General features: G+C 36.2%; 2 protein-coding genes across 3 annotated transcripts in view; one reads left to right on the forward strand and one right to left on the reverse strand.

Moving 5' to 3' along the window:
* LOC127853284 (ficolin-2-like) overlaps positions 1-9857 on the forward strand; it is a 34176-nt gene extending 24319 nt beyond the window's left edge. Inside the window, exon 2 of one of the 2 annotated variants that reach the window (XM_052387666.1) lies at positions 8967-9857. In XM_052387666.1, the coding sequence (XP_052243626.1) occupies positions 8967-9420 (454 nt within the window). In that variant the 3' untranslated portion in view covers positions 9421-9857. Of the gene's footprint in view, positions 1-8647 lie in introns of both variants that reach the window. The other variant, XM_052387665.1, reaches the window with a different exon arrangement.
* Positions 9858-18019: 8162 nt separating this feature from the next.
* Positions 18020-21774, reverse strand: part of LOC127853276 (cholinesterase 2-like) — a 310270-nt gene continuing 306515 nt past the window's right edge. Inside the window, exon 2 of the mRNA XM_052387651.1 lies at positions 18020-18195. Coding sequence (XP_052243611.1) covers positions 18035-18195 — 161 coding nt within the window. The 3' untranslated portion in view covers positions 18020-18034. The remainder of the gene's footprint in view (positions 18196-21774) is intronic.

Raw genomic sequence — 21774 nt, forward strand, 5'->3', positions numbered from 1 at the left:
CCGTACTGTTGACTTAAAAAGGTATCAGTTGTGGCTTACCGACTTTCACTTTCTCTGCATCAACATGTTTAAAGTTTTATGAATTTATTCATTCGATATCAACATAAATATATTTGAAATTAATACCAGTGGATTTTCAAAAAAATATTTACATTTGAAAGCTTTCCTTTCAAAAATGTAATTAAATATAATTTCAATATAGCCAATGTTCAACAGATAGAAGACATGCTTACTGTTCTTTTAACTGTTTTCCAAGACAGACGTCTCAATAATTATTTATATATTTTTTACAAGAACCATCTACCAACTGACAAAATGTAAATTGCGTCAGTTGCGAATAGATATGGAGACATTTGAAGGGAAGAAGGTGTATGCGATGTATAACAAGTTTGGTGTTTCGTCAGAGGTTGGAAAATTTACCCTGAAGGTTGGGGAATCCAGTGGAGAGGCTGGGGATCAGTAAGCGTATTACAATGGACATAAGTTTTCAACGTACGATGCAGAAAATTATGCTAATAGTGATGGCTGTTATGCTTGCGGTTGGCGTGGTGGCTGGTGGTATAATGCCTGTGTTCATTCTGAGTTGAACGGAAAATACTACTACACGAATGATACATCATATTTAAGTGGAATATACTGGCGTGGTTTGGCAAGCAGTCTGAAATACGTAGAAAGGAAAATACACTAAATTGTGGTACTCAGAATGTGTATTTTTTTTGTATTAATACATGTTTGAACACATTTCATTGATTAACCGCAACAGCTGTAGATTTTGATCTAATATGTGTATTGCCTGCCAGACTCTGAGCGTCTTTTTGACACAGCTTTGATTATATGTGTTGTGTCTTCAATAACGACGTGATAGGATGTTTAATTATAAAAAATGTCTCAATATCTCAGATTATGAAACAATGAAAGACATTTTTAAAGATTGTTATTACTTTCCTCTTATGTTGGTTGGTATTAAAATGTTACACCAGAACTTCTCTCATATCAACAATTTAAAATCGCGTTTTTGGATAAACCAGACAAGTCTAGCTAGGCATATCATAAGTCGGTGTGCTCTTTTTATGTTTTGAATAAACTGGATAATTATGGAAATGAGAACACATTTAATAAAACTACATGAGTAATAAAGTAATGTTTAAGTACGAGATCATTTTATAACTGTATAAATGTAGTATACACTGAGTATTGTCTTCATATATACGTAAATTTTTTAGTATAACATTGTGAATGTCATAGTATATATCATGTCACTGAAATGTTCCGAATGTTATTATTGGAAACACTGAATGAGTTTTAAAGTTGATACATAATTGTAACCTCTTGGTATTTTTGCTGATGCATTGATCCAAAGCCCCAAAGTTCAGTGTTTTACCAAGAAAGCTTGCGACCTAGTACATATGTAATCGGGCAATCACTTACAGCCATCTCAAAGTCTGTTATTGTCGGCCGTTTATTACGGATTGTCACGTCTGAAGATTCTATGCAGCAAGGAAGTAACATACACAACTGTAATAATCAAGTTCTAAACAATATCCGCCATTTTAACAAAATGCTTTTTGAGTGAGCTGTAATTTATTCGTTAAACGCACAGTTCTTTATCGGTCCTTAACAGTTTGATAATATATCTATCAATTAACTGACATATTATACATGTATGGTTTGGTTTAATATCGTGCACCCTTAACAAAATTCGCTAACTGACACGAAAATTAAATCTCTGGCAAGTTAAATAAAAAACTAAATCGTTGGTCGCAAAGTAAAGTAGGTAACGCGCTGGACTACAATCCACGGAGAGTTCGATTCCATCCACAGCCACATGATTTGTGTGGACATTGACCATGACGTTATTTAAACGGCCATTTTCACGCGTATTCTGATTCAAGTAGGGAAGTTGTCAGTTACTGGCATAGGTATATAAAATTTGTACTGGTGCACCAATTAACCTTAAACAAGTGTAACTAGGTTAATTTATCACCGAGATATGATTGAAATACTATTTAAAACGGCGCAAAATCCACACAAAGCAAAAAAATGCTGTTGAATAATCCTTAATTGACAACAGCTGCAACTGCATCTTCTCTATGCTCCACGTGGGTTAATAAAGATCGCCTTAATGTTTAAATTTAAATGGCGATGTATTGACATGACAAACAGGCATATTTGCTGAAGATTTAAAATGGGTAATTGTGTTTTAAAGGGCACATTGACGTGAAAGGCATGTCGAGGCTATTGCCTTTGATTTTAAAACATCAATAGAAGGCAAAAGCGATTTCAATATAAGATTCACATATTAATTATACATCAAAGTGTTATTTTAGTTGGTCCGATTTGTTATTTGATTTTTGTTATCTGTATTTGATAATGCTAGCCGTGCATTAAAGACATATTTATTGGCATATATCATTAATGGATGAAAAATAATGGCACATAGATGTAAACGCTTGCCTGATTAAAACTTTGCTAAATTGATCAAACATATAATTCAACTTTCCCAAAATCCTGTATCACTGTGTAAGATACAGTGTCATAACGCGCACACATAAATATATATATATATATATATATATATATATATATATATATATATATATATATATATATATATTATAAAGCACATTTACTACAGACAGCCTTATAAGTTTTTAAGACAATTGTGTTCAAACTACTATTGGCGATTTTGTTAAAATTGCCTTTTACAGTCAAATGCTCAAGAAACATTTGCTGGTCCTCACTACTTTCAGTCAGTTTTTGAAGATGTTTTACGTGAATCAAAACCTTGTTTACGACTGCTGCGTTAAAAGCTCGGCATTCCAGCTTGCCAAGTTCAAGTAATTATGCCACCAGAAACACGTTTGGGAGAGTGAGGATTAAAGTCACTAAGTAGATCGGTTGGAAAGCATATAATGATATTATTTTGAAAAGCGAACGTCTACATTTCTTAATTGATTGAATTGACACTTCCAATAGGTCATGACCATGGATAATATATGTGCAATAAACAATTTTCAATGGCATACGTGTCCTTAAACTAAGCCATGGGCATGAGTGATAGATGCTATGCTATGTCGATGACAAAGCGGTTCGGGTGTACGTTTGGTACGTTTGCGTAATCCTCAGGCGGTTGTTAATTTGCAATTGGTGTTGATCCTTATATATCAGCTGTATTTAGGTGAATGGGGACTTATTTTAGAAATAGTATAGGCATTTCACCATTTATTTCCAAAGATATAGCATATTTCCAGTAGTTCTTTTAGACCCTTTATGTACAGCGACTACAGAAAAATATCATCAACCTTTGACGACACAACGCAAGGTTGCACAAAATTGTCAAATAAAGAAGGCTTTTAGTTGCGCTTGTGCACTTGTGCAGACCTACGATGTGATTTGCAATCATGCGAGTACGTCCGTATTTTGTATTTTAAATTTAAATTAAATTGTATTTCAGGAAAATCAGACATATCTGTGATAAAGACAATCTGCATAAATTGTGCAAATGAGGAAAAAACATTCAAATTTGAATATGCTGCCACGACCTGCGACTTGCTTTCTCTAGACAAAGAAGGAAAATGAGTACTGGCTATTCTGCTACAAACCATGTTCTGAGCCTAATGTTGTGTAAGTAGTTCCAGAAATACCTAGACATTATTCAATAAAATACTCGTGCTTAATCATGACAACTTAAACCGTTGTTAATAAGCGACAAAATCGACACATACCCGGAAAATAGTTGTAAAGCATACGTTATACGAGAAAATAAGAGAAATTAATAATGCATAATTTGTATCGCTTAATATTCCGTTATCTGACGTTTTCTAGAGTAACAATTATGAAATTTAATTGCATGATTTAACTATCTTATATAGTTGAAGAATAAAAGTCCATGTCGCGTTTGCATAGCACTTATCTAAGCTACTTATATAAAATATGTAAACAGTCCGACATATATGTAATCAATAACTTCTTTGCACGACATTCTCACAATCTCTTTAGATTGTAAACAGTCGTGCCTCCGTTCTACTGTATATCATCTCTTAAAAGCCAGACTTTATTATATTATTAGTAACAACAACTGTCGATAGGCCATCCTTGCTTCGAAACAACGATTGCACTTACCGGGCACCGACCTAGAAATGTTGCAAGATGAAATCAAGTGCGTTTCAAGTGAATGCAACAACGTGTCTGATCAATGCATAAAATGTTTTGAATGTACATGTATACATATAAAATATGTGCAAGCGATGTTGCTTTTTACAGTACTGTTGGTAATTATTCTTATTACAATACACAATCAATACTAAACATCTTAAGTAAGGGTTCGAAATGAACATGTTAACGTCGGTGCAAAACTTGTAAACTAAACGATGCTGAATAAGAAAGTGTTAATTTGGAAGCAGTGGCGATCAATTTTATATACATTATAATAGACATAAAGAAACGGTAAACATTTGATTAGACAGCTGCACCAAACACGGAAAGCAGGACAGATGACCTATGGATGTATACACTCCTGATATTTGAGTATAGGCCGACTTATGCCATCACGGACATTCGTCGACCTAGAAAAACAAAAGCACCACATGGATACAACACAAAAGTGCGAAAACCGAAAGTAATAGCATTTTCGTAATATCGCGCCATCGTGTTGTCGCCTTATCGTCATCGCACTGTCTAATTATCGTCGTCGCACTGTCGCCCTCCGTTGCGCATGCGAATTCTTAGTTTAAAATGCATCGACAAGATGTGTGTTGTAATTTATTCTACCAAAAGAACAGGAGTCGTATCCTCGTCTCGCTCAAGCAACCATGTTTAGGACGCCAATTGTTAATCGCATACATTAATGTAAGCAATTATATATAAAGCATGTTTTATATTTACATTTTCTTTGATTTAAAGTAGCCTTAAAACTTATAAATGTTAGCACGATATTCTCACCATCTCGATATTCGCGGTTCATCTTTCAATGTCGATGTCAGGTCTGGCTAGAAATTTAACCTAGCACAAATTCGCGTTTCATGATTGAATTTCGATGTTAGAGCTGGCACGATATTCACAACCGCTCGATATTTTCACGTTTTAACGTAAGTTCCGAAATGAAACCTTACTCGATATTCTTGTTCATATTTGAATATTAATCTCAGCAAGCACGATATTCGAAACAGCGGAATTCGATCTTTGATTTTCGATGTCTTTGCCAACTTCCCGAACCTTAATTCATGACAATATCGATAAAAAAAATCCTGTACAGTTACTATACATGATATAATACAAAGTTTTAAAGGGCATCGTATATTATTAATTGATAACAATAATTAACGGAATCTTTATTAAGAAAGTGCAAAACGAGTACAACACGCATTCTTTTTAAAAAAGATCACACAACAAACATCATCGTCAAGAACGTATCAGGGCAACATTCAACACTTCTTTTTTTTACATTTACATGTACTGCATTTTACTATTTTGAGAATGGGTTTGATACACATTAGCTTTGTGTGTGTTGTAAAACGTTTAAAACAAATCAGTTATTTGTTTAATAATTGAAAATAACTAATAACTTTGGTATTTTGATAGTATATTTCAGCATAAATATGTGTCGTGTCCTCCCCGAAAGCCAATCGTGTCTAGGACAGACCCTGAAAATTCGTGTTTATCTATATTTTGCTCCATGGCAATTCGTAATTAGAACAGTAGGTCCTTGATAGAGATATCAAAATATCAATTGTACACGTCTCTGACAGTTTTAATAGAGGCAAATCTCGTATCTCGTATCTCGGCACATCAAACGTACTGCCGATACTTAAGAGAGATATAGGTGAGATAAAATATGAAGTGGCCTTTTCCCACGGTTTGAATTTGTAAAGCAAGGTATGACTTTAATTAATCATATGCCGAAAATTATTTAAGGGACCTTCCAAAAGTCCCGAATTTGCTAAATATTGAAAACAAATAAAAACATGCTGAAACATAAGTGTATATAAGAATTATTTTATATGGAGGACGTCTATAACCAAAAGATATTGTCGCAATCGGAGGAAAAAGCACCTGCTTTCATGAAATCAAGTATGAAAGTGAAGTCTTTGATACAGAGTGTGAACAAATCTTTGAACAATTTCACATCTCATGTAATTAATTATACAAGTACATTTCAGAATGTTTTCAACACATTTGCTGAGACTCACGAAAATAAATACAATACAAAGACGAAGCGACCTACATCTTGTAAAGATGTAAATAAAAGCGGGATTCTTACAATAAATCCCGACTTTAAGCCCTCAGGCATTGCTGTATATTGCGTGATCAATGAAAACAAAGACTGGCTCGTAATTCAGCGTCGCATATCATACGGAAAGGTTGAATTTTAACGGTCTTGGGACGAATACAAGGCGGGATTTGGTGATATGAATGGTGACTTCTGGCTGGGTAACGAGTATATCTACGAACTGACAAAATATCAATCGCGTCATGTGCGAATAGACATGGAGACATTTGAAGGGAAGAATGTGTATGCGATGTATAAAGAGTTTGGTATTTCGTCAGAGGCTGGAAAATACACCTTGCAGGTTTGTGGATTTGTGGATACAGTGGGGATGCTGGTGATCAGTTAGCGTATCACATTTGACAGAAGTTTTCGACGTACGATGCAGACAATGATTATAGTGGTGGCAGTTGTTCTTGCAATTATGGAAGTGGCTGGTGGTATGATAACTGTTTACATTCTCAGCTGACCGGAAAGTACCACTACAAGAATGATATTGTAAAATATCAAGTGAAAACGGCTCCGAAAGTTTTATTATAGGCAATTAAGGTATCTCTAAAGAACATCAATAAATTGGCGGTAATGGGTTGGAAGTATGCAAACATATTTTCCCAGGGTTTGAATATGTAATCAAGATATGAATTTTAATTAGTTATTTGCCGAAATATTCGAGGGACTTTTCAAAAGTCCGGAATAAGTTTTGAAATAGAAAAGCAAACGAAGGTGACTGAAAAATACGTTCATAAAAATATTTTATAAAATAATAGTCTTTAATTTTTTTTTCATGCATTTTTATTACACGAATCGAGAATATAAAAAAAAGAAGTGTTTTTTAAAAGAAGAAATGTCTTTTAAACAGATATTCGGCGTATATCCCGACTTTGAAATAAAGTTAGAAAAATTTGTTTAAAAAAATAAATTGAATACAAAGGTTTTATTGTTGTTGTTTTTCACTCGTTAGTCGCTTATCCACGGCATGAAATGTAAGTTATTTAGTGCACGTATATTCAAACCAGACAATAGTGTTCGTAGGTAAAACATAAATACTTGAGATCGCATCATGTGTCCTCAAATGGCTTATAATGATTTTATTTCTTCACCATCAAAATATATGACATACTGTATAAACATGCAGTTTTCTTTCGAAACATTCAAATCACACTTTTAAAGCTGCTTCATGCGAAAATGATTGTTATGGCGTTTCGGCCAGCGAAGCTCAAGCCCAGTCTGCGCAATTGCACAGTCTGGTCAGGAGCTCCGCTGTCCGCTATAAAATCACTTAAGGTTTTGTGGTCTCATGAGGTATATCCTGACCAGATATGTGAGGGCTGGGCTATAGCTACGCTGGCCGCATAAGGAATAAGGCCAATTTACGCATGCCGCGGGTCTTAAAAATCTCATTGCTTCTTGTAAATGGTACATCTACATTTAAGTCGAACTGAGTAATTAATAGCAAACTGAAACATTTCGGTAGACTATTCAGGCTTTCAGACGGGTTGACCGAATACGGCAGCAAAATGGATTTTAGCGCGAATTATAACTGGGCCAAAATGTGTGTCTTTGTGTCGTATGAACATGCAGAGAGTAGTCTGGAATTCCTTACAGTGAACAATGTTACATCTTTAACGTTGTTCACAGACGCAGTGATGTAGCTAAAGTTATGTTGTTTTTCCTCTCTCGAATCAGCCGATGAAATATTCGAATGTATTCACTCTGGCCTGCTGGCGTTATGTTAAGGTCATTTTAGGTGAAAAGCTTGGTTTAACAGCTATGCCGGTAAAGAATACACATTTGTTAACCGTCAGACATTCACGTTACTTCAGGATTTTCCCTCTGTTTACACAGTTTTTGTTTTGTTGGATCGCAGCTGTCGGTAAAATTATTTCAGTTTTCTGTAAGCGCTGAATAGCGACTAATCTGCGAATATATGTATCATAAGTGTAAATAGCAGCACAAAGTAAATAATGAAGCTCTCGGTTTTCTTTGTTATGTGGATTGGTATATTCTCTAAAGATGTATCATGTTTTCCCGGCAATCGAATTGAGGAAAGGCTTAGTTACGTAGAACATATTGTAGAGGACTTAAGAAGAGAACTTAAAACTGAAGTTGACTACAGACGAGAGGATATCGCAACTGTGTATGCCAAATTGGCAGGATCTTCTGGACTCAATGCGAAATTTCTCGATGGACATCTTCTCGGTAATAGAAATAGTCGAATGCGTTTTTCTGATGATTTATCAACAACGAACGACCAACTAAATAATTCTATGACACAGTTCAGAGAAGAGGCGGTAAAAATAAAAGAACAACTTATGATGGAAATAAAACAGATGGAGGACATTTATAATCAAAAGATATTGTCACAATCGGAGGAAAAAGCACCTGATTTCAGGAAATCAAGTATGAAAGTGAAGTTTTTGATACAGAGTATGAACACATCTTTGGACAATTTCACATCTCATGTAATGAATTATACAAGTAAGTTTCAGAATATTTTCAACACATTTGCTGAGACTCATGAAAATAAAGACAATACAAGGGCGAAGCGACCTACATCTTGTAAAGATGTAAATGAAAGCGGGATTCATACAATATATCCAGACTTTAATCCCTCAGGCATAGCTGTATATTGCGAGATCAATGAAAACAAGGACTGGCTCGTAATTCAGCGTCGCAAATACGGAACGGTTGATTTTCAAAGGTCTTGGGACGAATACAAGGCAGGATTTGGTGATATAAATGGTGACTTCTGGCTGGGTAACGAGTATATCTACCAACTAACTAAATTTCAATCGCGTCAGTTGCGCATAGACATGGAGACATTTGAAGGGAAGAAGGTTTGTGCGATGTATAACGAGTTTGGTGTTTCGTCAGAGGCTGGCAAATTTACCCTGAAGGTTGGAGGATACAGTGGAGATGCTGGTGATCAGTTAGCGTATCACAATGGACAGATGTTTTCGACATACGATGCAGACAATGATAAAAATAGTGGCTGTTGTGCTTGCGGTAATGAGGGTGGCTGGTGGTATAATAACTGTTGGTATTCTCGGTTGAACGGAAAATACTACTACAAGCATGAGATATCAACTTCAGGTGGAATACACTGGAACGGTTTGTCAGGCACACTGAAATACGTAGAAATAAAAATACACTAAATCGTGGTACTCATAATGTGTTTTTGTTTGTTGTATTAATACATGTTTAAAAACATTTCATTGATTAACCGCAACAGCTGTAGATTTTGATCTAACATGTGTGTTGCATGCTAGACTTTGAGCGGTTTCTTGACAAAGCTTTGATTATGTGTGTTGTGCCTTCAATGACGAGGTGATAGTATGTTCAATAATGTCACAATATCTCAGATGACTAAAACTACATGTACATGAGTGATAAAGTAATATTTAAGTACATGATCATTTTATAACTGTATAAAATATATTATACACTGAATATTGTCTTCATATATACGTACAATTCTTAGTATAACATTGGAAATTTCATAGTATGTGTCATGTCATTGAAATGTTCGGAATATTATTATTGGAAACACTGAATGATTATTATAGTTGATACATAATAAATGTAACGTCTTGGTATTGTTCCTGTTGCACTGATCCAAAGCACCAAAATTCACTGTTTAACCAAAAAAGCTTGCGAGCAAACACATATGTAATCGGACCATCATTTCCAGACATCTTAATGTCTGTTATTGTCTTCCGTTCCTTAAGGATGGTCACTTCGGAAGACTGTATGCAGCAAGGAACAAACATACACAGCTTTAATACTCAAGTTCTAAACAATATCCGTCATTTTTAACTTTTTAAGTGAACTGTCATCTATTCGTTAAACAGACATTCCTTTATTTTTGATTAACAGTTTGATAATATATATATATCAATTAACTGGCATATGATGAATGTATGGTTTGGTTTAAGATAGGGCAGCCTTAACAAAATTCGCTTACTGAAACGAATATTAAAGCTGTGCAAGTTAAATAACATCCACGGCCAAATGATTTGTGTGGACATTGCTCATTACGTTATTTATACGGCGATTTTCACCCTTATTCAGATTCAAGTAGGGGAGTTGTCAGTAAGGTATATATATATATAGGTATATGAACTTAGTACTGGTAAACTAGATAACTTATGAAAAGAAAGTGTAACTTGGTTAATTGACCGGCGAGAATGACTGAAAGACTGCGAGAAAATGTCTTATATATGTAGTATACATTATATATCTTTCACAAATCTTTCACAAAGCCTAAAAGCTTAGGATAATGTAATACTTGTTGCAGTCATTAAAGAACGTTTCAAAATTATGTGGTTACTATATATTAACCTCTTCGATGTGACATTCTTACTAACACATGTTGTATTTCATTCCTTTTTAAATCGATCTTTATTCAAAATGATGTATGTTTTCTATTTAATTGAAATGAATGCTGTTATTGCATATGTATGAATGCTGTTATTGCATATGTATGTTTATGACGATGATCTGTATATATGCTTAGATCAAAATAAACTATTATGTTCTGTTCTGTTTTAAATGGCGAAAAATCCATAAAAAAACAATAACAAACTTCATTGAATAATCGTCAATTGACAACTTCTGCAACTGCAACTTCCCCATGCGCCAAGTGGGTTAATTACGATCGCCAAATGTTGAAATTAAATGGCGTTTAATTTATGTATTGACATGACGAACATATTGCTGAAGATTTAAAATTGGGTATTGTGTTTTTAACGTACATATTAAACTGAAAGGCATGTCGAGGCTATTGCCTTTGATTTTAGAACATAAGTAGAACGCAACAGCGATTTCAATATAAGATTCACATATTAATTATACTTCAAAAATTAATTTTAGTTGGTCGGATTTGTTATTTGATTTCGTTATCTGCACTTGATAATTCTAGCTGTGCAATAAAGACATATTTATTTTTATATAGCAGTGATGGATGTAATATAATGGCACATAAATGTAAACGCCTGATTAAACATTTGCTAAATTGATACAACTTTTAATTCTAATTTATAATTCAAACTTATAACTTTCCCAAAATCCTGTATCACTGTGTAAGATACAGTGTAATAACGCATATATGTAGGATCTGGCACGAGTTGTCATATCATACCATATATTATTAAACGAGTTCAGGAATTTTGTTAGAAAGCGAGCTTTTGGCGAACTTACTAGCGAATTTCCTGGACAAGTTTAATATATGATATGACAACGAGTGTCAGATCTTTTTTATCACATGCTTGTAAATGAGTAAATTAAAAAAATATTAACGCAAAAATAATGATAAATCCCGAATATTGTTTACATTTCGTGACGTCATTTGATGTTGCAACGTCATTTCAGCAAAATAACAAAATGCGATTGGTCAATAAACGAAAACTAAGCCAATGAAAATGCTTAAAAAGTATATTACACCTGTTTTAGTTAAAATATATGTAATGGTTATATTACATGGGAAACAGGGTATGGCATGTGATATATATATATATATATATATATATATATATATATATATATATATATATATATATATATATATATATATATATATATATATATATAGCACATTAACTACAGACGGCCTTATAACTTTTTAAGACCATTGTGTTCATAGTACTATGCATGCCATTGACGGATTGTATAAAAATTGCCTTTTACAGACAAATGCTTAAGAAAAATGCGCCTGTCCTCACTACTTTTAGATTGGTTATCTCCCCTTATCTAGTGCATACTCTCTATATAGAGATCGTTACAAGCTAATTTTACCGGTACAAAATTGGACCTGTTATTTTTAAAAACATATCGCGATATTATTTGAGGTTCAGGGGAAGTAATCCGTGTGCCATTTCCGGTTTACTTTCCCGAACCTTTTGAAAGCTGACTGGTAAGAATAAAAGCTCGTTCTATTCAAATAAGATTCATAATACATATGCGACTTGAATACTACATGATACATAATATCCTCGCGTTACTTAAAATTGGAAATTCTTGATTTGTGAGCATGTGAATCTTTGTATTTGATCGATCTAGTTATCAACGGAATGATAGAGAGATTAAAAAATAATCTGGGAAACGCCACGCCCGAATCATAACATTGTAACGTGACGTCACGAACAGCGCTACCGATTGGTCTTTGCGTTATCCAATTAAAATCGCCGAAACATTAGCCTGTACATGTTGTACATTATAGTCAACGGAGTCAACGATTATAGTCAATGGGCGACCAGATAACACTACTTTAAGTCAGTTTTTGAAGATGTTTAACATGAATCAAAAACATTGTTTATTACGACTGCTGCGTTTAAAGCTCGGCATTCCAGCATTCCAAGTTCAAGTAATTATACCGCCTGAAACAAGTAGGTGAGTGAGGATAAGAGTCACTCGTAGGTCGGTTGGTAAGCATATTATGATGATATAAGTTTGAAAAGCGAACATCTACATTTCTAAATCGATTGAATTAACACGTCCAATAGGTCATGATTATGGATAAACTATGTGCTATGCAAGCGCTTATGTGCAATTTAACTAAGCCATGGGCATGAGTATGATGGATGCTATGCTACGCCTGTGACAAAGCGGTGCGTGTTTGGGGTTATTACGTTTGCGTAACCCTTAGTCGTTTGTAAGTGGGCGGTTGGTGTTGATCCATATATATATATCAGCTTTATTTATGTGATATTAAGATATATTATAGACATTGTGCCATTTATTTCCAGAGATATAACATATTTCCAGTAGTTCGTTAAGACCCATTATGGATAGCGACTGCAGAAAAATGTCATCTGTATGTGACTGCACAACGCAAGGTCGCACATTTGTCTGCGTTGTCAAATAAAGAAGGCCTTTAGTTGCGATTTTTCAATTGTGCATACCTTTGATTTGATTGTCAATCATGCGAGTATTGTATTGTGAATTTTAGTAAAATTGTGTTTATAGAAATCGAGACATATCTGTGATTAAGACAATCTGCATTAATTGTTAAAATGATATATGAGCATTACAATTTGACTATGCTACCACGACTTGCGACTTGCTTTCCTTAGACAAAGAAGAAAAATTAGTATTGACTATTCTGCTACAAACCATGTTCTGAGCCTAATGTTGTGTCATGTTGTGTAAGTAGTTCCAAAAATTCCCATACATTGTTTAGTAAAATGCTCGTGCTAAAACATGCGATCTAGCAAACAAATTAGTTTTGTATAAGGCAGCGCAGTAAAAAACTTAATTTTTCCTTTGTAAAATAAGTTCACAAAAAACTTTTCACAGACGCTTTTTACAGGTTAACAATACCTTTGAAGTCACTGTGATTGTTCACTTAATGGTAATGGAAGAAACCGCCGTCATTAGAATTGGTTTGGTTTATTGACGTTGCTGAAACGCACGTGTGTATGCTTTTCGCGGTAAAAAACACAATACAGATTAAAGTAGCTCAAACATTATACAGACTAATTGAATGAAAGGTGTGGACAAATTGAAATAGTGTACGAGTTTGGTTGGTATTTGTTGTACTTGTAAACGGTTTCTCGTTTTCCGATGCATTTTATCAAACCTCTTGGGCAATCTCCCTTGTGATTCCAATTGGTCTTTAAACCGTTGGTTATAAGCGACAAAATCAACACATAGCCGGAAAATATTACTAATTATTCCTGATACGAAACATTAAGTACAAGAGATGTGTTTGCCATAAACACAATGTACCCTACTACGCTGCTTTGAAGCCATATATTTGACCTTTGATCTTGAAGTATTACCGTGACCTTGACCTTTCACAACTCAAAATCTGCAGCTCCATGAGATACACATGCATGCCAAATATTAAGTTGCTTTCTTCAATATTGCAAAAGTGTATATTAAATGAGCGATTTGACCCATGTATTTGACCTTTGACCTTGAAGGATGACATTGACCTTGACCTTTCACCACTCAAAATGTGCAGCACCATGAGATACACATGCATGCCAAATATGAAGTTGTTATTTTTAATATTGCAAAAGTAATGGCAAATTTTATAGTTTGACGCAAATAAACAAAGCAACAAACCAACAAACCAACAGACAGTATCATGCGTAAGTTTTATCGTTTCAATTTTCCGTTATCTGACGTTTTTATTGTAACAATTTTGTAATTAAATTGCATGAAAACACTATTTTATATAGTTGATGAATAAACGTCCATGTCGCGTTCACAAAGAGCTTATTTAAGCTGCTCATATAACATATGTAAAAAGTTCGACATATATGTCATCAATGACATCATCTCTGAAAAGCCAGACTGTATTATATTAATAACAACAAATGTCGATAGGCCATCCTTGCTTCAAAACAACGATTGCACTTACCGGACACCGACCTAGAAATGCTGCAAGATGGAATCAAGTGCGTTCCAAGCGAGTGCACAAACGTAACTGATAAATGCATACAATGTTTCGAATGTATACAATGCTGAATTAGAATGTGTTCATTCGGAAGTACATGTATTGGCGATCAAGTTTATAGACATTATATTAGACATAAAGAAACGGTAAACATTTGATGAGACAGCTGCACCAAAAACGGGGAGCAGAACAGATTACATATGGATGTATACACTCCTGATATTTTAGTATAGGCGGACAAATGCAATACCGGAATACGTCGACCTAGAAAAACAAAAGCAACACATGGATACGACACAAGAGTGCGAACACAGAAAGTAAAAGCATTTTCGTAATATCGCGCTGTCGTGTTGTCGCGTTATCATCATCGCACTGTCGCGTTATCATCATCGTACTGTCGAATGATCGTCGTCGCTCTGTTGCCCTCCGTTGCGCATGCGAATACTTAGTTTAAAATACATCGACAAGATGTATGTTGTAATTTACTCTGCCAAAAGAACAGGAATCTTAATCTCGTCGCGCTCATGCGACCTTGTTTAGGACGCCCATTGTTAATCGTATACATGAATTTACCCTACCACGAACCCGCGGTTCATTTTTGAATTTCGATGTTAGAGATGGCACGATATTCGCAACAGCTCGATATTTTCAGGTTTTAATTTCGAAGTCAGCTCCGAAATGCAACATTACTCAATATTCGTGTTCATATTTGAATTTTAATCTCAGCAAGCACGATATTCGGAACAGCCGAATTCGATCTTTGATTGTCGATATCTTCCCAAACCCTAATTCCCGACAATATCGATTAAAAACATTTACAGAAACTATACATAATATAATATAATCTTTGTAAATGCATCGCAAACAATAAATGGATAACCATCTTTTAACTGATTGTTTATTGAGAAAGTGTAAAACAAGTAAAACACGCTTTCTGTTTTTTAAAATCACACCACAAACATCATCGTCAAGTACGTATCAGTGAAACATTCAACACTTCTTTTTTATTTCCATGTATTGCATTTTACTATTTTGGAAATGGGTTAGATCCACATTAATTTTGTGCGTGTTGTAAAACATTAAAAACTAAACATGTGTTTTTGTTTAATAATTGTAAATAATTTTATTTTTGTATTTGATTGGTGGATATTGCTTTTGTATTTGATAGTATATTTCAGCACCGATATTTATCCTCCCCCAAGGCACTGTAACTTCGTAGTTATCTTTTTCGTCATCCATGGCAATTCGTATCTAGAAAAGTAAACTCCCTGATAGAGATATCAAAATATCAAGTGTAAACGGCTCTGACAATTTTATTGGCGGGATAAGGATGAGATAAAGTCTGCATTTTTCTTTTCCCACGGCTTGAACATGTTAAGCGAAATATGAATTTAAGTAATCATTTGCAGGTTAATATTTAAGGGACCTTCCAAAATTCCAGAATTGGTAAGATATTGAACACAAATGAAAAATACTAAAAGATACGTGCATTTAAGACTTATTTGATAATTAGGATAGTTGTGTATATCTAGTTTTCATATGTATTTCTCTGATCAGGTGAATCGATAATATACAAATAAAATATTTTCAAAACGAGTAAACATGTCGTTGAACCGTCAGAAGTGCACATTACCGTAGGATGTTTCCTCTGTCTACAAAGATTATATTTTCTTGGATCGCAGCTGCAGGTAGAATTGTTGAAGTCTCCTCTAATAGCTTTCGCCACAAGCGAGCTGTTTGCGAATTAAGGTTTCACAACTGTTAAGACAACGCAACGCAAATAATGAAGCTCTCACTTTTCTTTGTTATGTGGATTGGGCTATTCTCTGAAGAAGTCTGTTGTTTTCCTCACAAACGAATGGAGGAAAGGCTTAGTTACGTAGAACATATTTTAGATGATCTGAGAAGAGAACTTAAAACTGAAGTTGTTTACAGACGAGAGGGCATCGCAACTTTGTACGCCAAATTGGCAGGCTTTTATGGACTCAGCGCGAAATAACACGTTCACATGCATGTACACATTCAGATGATTAAAATGTCAGTCCTTGCAGGGGCCACAAATTTGGAACACAATAGGTTTGTCATCGCATACTTTCATTGCAGTTCACAGTTTATGGAATATTACATTACACAAAACTATGCATCAAGTTTATTTACTATCGAAAGCACTTGGAACACATCACACATTCATAATTTCATAGCATATCAAGTTTATTCTGGGAAATTTGCAAGCTCGAAGATTTGTGTTTAACAGTCAATTAATTAATGTCTTATAAATTGCTTATAATATTGAACACTCTAGTTTGATCGATGATAATTTGCGGATTGTTAGTGAAACATTAATATGAAATAGAAAACATTGCATAACTATTGGATCTTATTTACCACGTCATACAGAAAGCCTTAAATATTGTTCCACTCATTTTATCAACGTATATGGATACAACAGCATGAATGCGGCGCTTATATACAGTTGAATACATAAACAGAAACAGTTTGATTAAACAAAATCATATAAATCTGTGAGGGTTAATTGTCGCGAGAATTATTTCCCAATTATGATTTCAGGTCACGCGAACCGTCCCCGTGCCTTGTGCTTGGGGAGTCTCCATAAGGGCTATTGTCGGTATGAGGTCCGACCACAGATGCATCCGGCGCGCTTCGAATCTTGATCCCGGAAGTGCTCCCTGATTGGTGAACTGTAGGGAGCTTTGAGAGTTAAGGTCATACTTGGCCCAGGTGGCGTTGGTGAATCGGCGGGCGTCGCTCGGTTTGTTCGGGTCGATGTGGATTTAAAGAATATATTGACATTACTTCATTAAAAAACAACATCGTTAACGTAAAATTTCATTATGCCTTGAAAACATGCAATGTGTTATTGAGATAATAACATTTTCGTTTGATTGAAAAATATCACATCGAGAGTCCCATGAAATATTTAACGCTTTTATGGCAGTACATATATTAATTGGACTTAGCAAACTTTTTTGGTTGAACAGTTATTTATTATTGACTTAGTGTACGTTGTCCGAAATAATATGAATTGATAATGCATATATTTACATTATATATCGTAGTAGATATAGCACAATTTCGAATAAAATGTGTAATTTCTCACACGTTTCCTACGTGACATTTATTATTACGTATCAAGATTCAGGATATCACTTTACTCGTTAACTGCTCGTTTCTTTCATTGCATGCATACCTTAAAGCATCTACACCGTAAAAAAGATATGTTATTGACTAAATTGCAGACTGACAACGTTTCCGGATTAGTGAAGTTAAACCAGATGGCCACCATACGTTCCCGAACACGGCAAAGTTAGAACACATAAAAACAAACATACCCCGACCAGGCGATGTTCTTACACATGGTCACCATACTTACCCGGACTTAGCGAAGTTCGTCCACATGGTAACCATGCCCCTTGGGAGTCGCCGCTCTTCCTCCGTGTAGTTTCCGGTACTGCGAGGTCCTGAGTAAAGCGGATAGCCAAAAACTGAATGTCGTCTGCGTGGTTAGAACCTTGATACGTGATTGAATGAAATTATAATTTTAAATCTAGAACATTTTTGTGGTGTTCGAAATCGAGTTTCATGCATGTGCATACGTGCCCAAACCCCATACAGCTACGCGACGCCACTTGCCGATTTAATGTTATTTCCTGTTTATGTCACTTCTAACGATAAATCCGTCCTTGTTTTTGGTACCATACTTCATACTCATATATTTTACCCGATTTGCCCGCAACACTCCTTAAACGTATTACCATTCTTATGATAATGTACTTATTTGCCTTTTTGTGATTTGTTAAAAGGCGCGCAAAAAGATCATGTAAAACATACGCCCAGGTCACGCATCATAGTGGACAGTTGCCCCTGCATAGCGAAGTACATGCCGTTCTTATTCAAAGACTTGTTTCATTAGCTGATAAACCATGAAAAATCGACAGTCATGTACTACCATTTTTTGTACAAAAACATGCGTTTATAATAACAATAATCTTACATTTATTTTATACACCTAAGCATATTAGTTTAAGCATACATGTATACATACAGTAGATCTATGCTGAGAATAATATGAGCAGCGCTCTTGGAAAACCATGTGCTTAAAGTACCGTTCCTGCACAGCGTGTGCAATCTGCATAGGCTAATCAGGGGCAACATGTGCTTAAAGTATCGTTCCTGCACAGCATTGTGCAATCCGCATAGGGGCAACATGTGCTTAAAGTATCGTTCCTGCACAGCGTGTGCAATCCGCTTAGGGGCAACATGTGCTTAAAGTACCGTTCCTGCACAGCGTTGTGCAATCCGCATAGGTGCAACATGTGTTTAAAGTATCGTTCCTGCACAGCGTGTGCAATCCGCATATGCTAATCGGGGGCAACATGTGCTTAAAGTATCCTTCCTGCACAGCGTGTGCAATCCGCATAGGGGCAACATGTGCTTAAAGTATCGTTCCTGCACATCGTGTGCAATCCGCATAGGGGCAACATGTGCTTAAAGTATCGTTCCTGCACAGCGTGTGCAATCTGCATAGGGACAACATGTGCTTAAAGTATCGTTCCTGCACAGCGTGTGCAATCCGCATAGGGGCAACATGTGCTTAAAGTATCGTTCCTGCACAGCGTGTGCAATCCGCATAGGGGCAACATGTGCTTAAAGTATCGTTCCTGCACAGTGTGTGCAATCCGCATAGGGGCAACATGTGCTTAAAATATCGTTTCTGCACAGCGTGCTATCCGCATAGGGGCAACATGTGCTTAAAGTATCCTTCCTGCACAGCGTGTGCAATCCGCATAGGGGCAACATGTGCTTAAAGTATCCTTCCTGCACAGCGTGTGCAATCCGCATAGGGACAACATGTGCTTAAAGTATCGTTCCTGTACAGCGTGTGCAATCCGCATAGGGGCAACATGTGCTTAAAGTATCGTTCCTGCACAGCGTGTGCAATCCGCATAGGGACAACATGTGCTTAAAGTATCCTTCCTGCACAGCGTGTGCAATCCGCATAGGCTAGTCAGGACACCACTTTCCCACAGGTACTTGAAAAAAAATTGTTTGGGTCCTTATATATATATAAGGACCCCCCAAAAAATCAAATACCTGTGCCATTTTCCGATATTATGGAATTTTCGTTAAAGAAATCTCTTCTAAACGAAATGCAAGTCTAGGCGAGCTTTGTGAACACCAGTGATAATGCATGTGTGTCCATTGTCGTCCCTGATTAGCCTATGCGGACTTCAAAGGATAATCTTGAAAGACACTTAACGCACATACATTAAGCCCAATGTTGCCACCTTGTACCCAGTTCGGTGTTTGTAACGTATGCATCGTTGGGATAACGCTCAGTTCGTACCCTAAGTACCATAAGTCTTCCCCTTCCTAAGTATCGCGTGCCATTTCACAGTGGACACGGCTGGGTAGAAAAAACCCACGTCATTAGACATGCTGAGGAGACTGAACAGCAGGGTGGCGCTGTCATTCGGACGCTGCCAGTCCGTGTACTCGAAATCAAGAAGCTTCCCCATTATTGAGGCAATGTTGTAATTATGTGGTTTGATGACGTCCGCGATTATAGACGGTATTGCAATACCTGTAAATTGCCCACGTGTCCAAGTGAAACGTGTTCATATCTGAATACTTTAAAATGAGTGGCCATACATCTCTGAAGTACAAAGCGCCGTCGAAATTATTTGCGCCAGTCATAAGGTCCAAAGATGCAAAGAAATTTCGCGCGCTCTGTGTGTGAGAAAATGATTTCCTGTGGAGACGATATGAGAAAGTCTCTGTCTATAATTGGTTTCCAGGCCGAAGTATCATCGTCTTGGAGTTGCCGAGGTGTAAGGGCTCGAAGACATTTTACTGAGTCCGGCGCACGCTCGCAGCCTTTCTTGGCAATAAACGGTTCTTCGTTTGGTGTAGCATGGACTGCCCAATAAGCAAGCGCTGAGCCACTCTGAGCAATCACACGCTGAAAGAATCCTCGGTTGCCCGGATAAAGAGACTGAAATATTATAGATGCACCATCTGCCGATTTGCCAAAAATCGTGACGTCATTTGGATTTCCGATAAAAGCTAGTATGTTATCGTGGACCCATTTGATTCCGAGATGCTGATCCCACAGTCCCTGATTCCCCGGAAGTTTCCCATCGACGTTCTGGATGAATCCGAATATACCGAGTCTGTAATTAACTGTAACCACGATGACTTCACCAAACGCACTGATGCCTTCCCCTGGGTATATTGCGGTTGCGCCCTCTACGAAAGATCCTCCGTAAATCCAAATCATCACCGGAAGCGACACGTTCTTCTCAAATGTATGGGAAACAAAGACATTGAGATTCAAACAGTCTTCTGTGAAATTTACATACTTTCCATACTTTATTTCGCCTCCCAAATGAGACGGAAAGCACGCCATAGGATTCTGAGTAGCGTCGAAAGTGCTTGAAAATGGCGCATTTGGCATTGGTTTATGGAAGCGATTTACTCCGGCGGTAGACTCTGCGAATAGAATACCGAGAAACTTTGAAATCCGGTACTGCCGTCCGTCAACTATCAACGTTTCCTGTACACCGGACATAGCTCCCACGGGTGTCTTGATTGTTATACAATCCACATATCCAAACATAGCCGCTGTAATCGTTATACAAAATGACTCACGGAAACGAACATCAAACATTTTGTATGGTCAACTTATAAAATGTTCAATGCTAAATCTTGGCTTGTGAATCAAAATCAAATTTACGTTATAATGTCGCAGACTTAGTTTCATATCTACATAAGTGTACTTCATTTCACAGGTTTAAATTACACAACTGATAGCATTACGGGGACATGCGTTTGTTTATTTTAATGTCTGGGTAGTAACGTCGGTATCAGGACATACTTATCTCGGTCTCGCTTCTGAATGCGTTATTTCAACGAGTTGCATTGTCGTTTAGACGATTAAAGAAGACGCTCCCACGATTATAGAAGTCGTTCACAAGACTTGTCGTTCACATGACTAACAATGGCGTTTATATGATCCACTTTGTCCTTCACAGGATTTAATTTTCTCTTGGGAACGAGATATTAAGTCATATAAACAACATAAATAAAA

This window comes from Dreissena polymorpha, chromosome 12, assembly GCF_020536995.1.
Source record: "Dreissena polymorpha isolate Duluth1 chromosome 12, UMN_Dpol_1.0, whole genome shotgun sequence".
Taxonomy (NCBI): Eukaryota; Metazoa; Mollusca; class Bivalvia; order Myida; family Dreissenidae; genus Dreissena; species Dreissena polymorpha.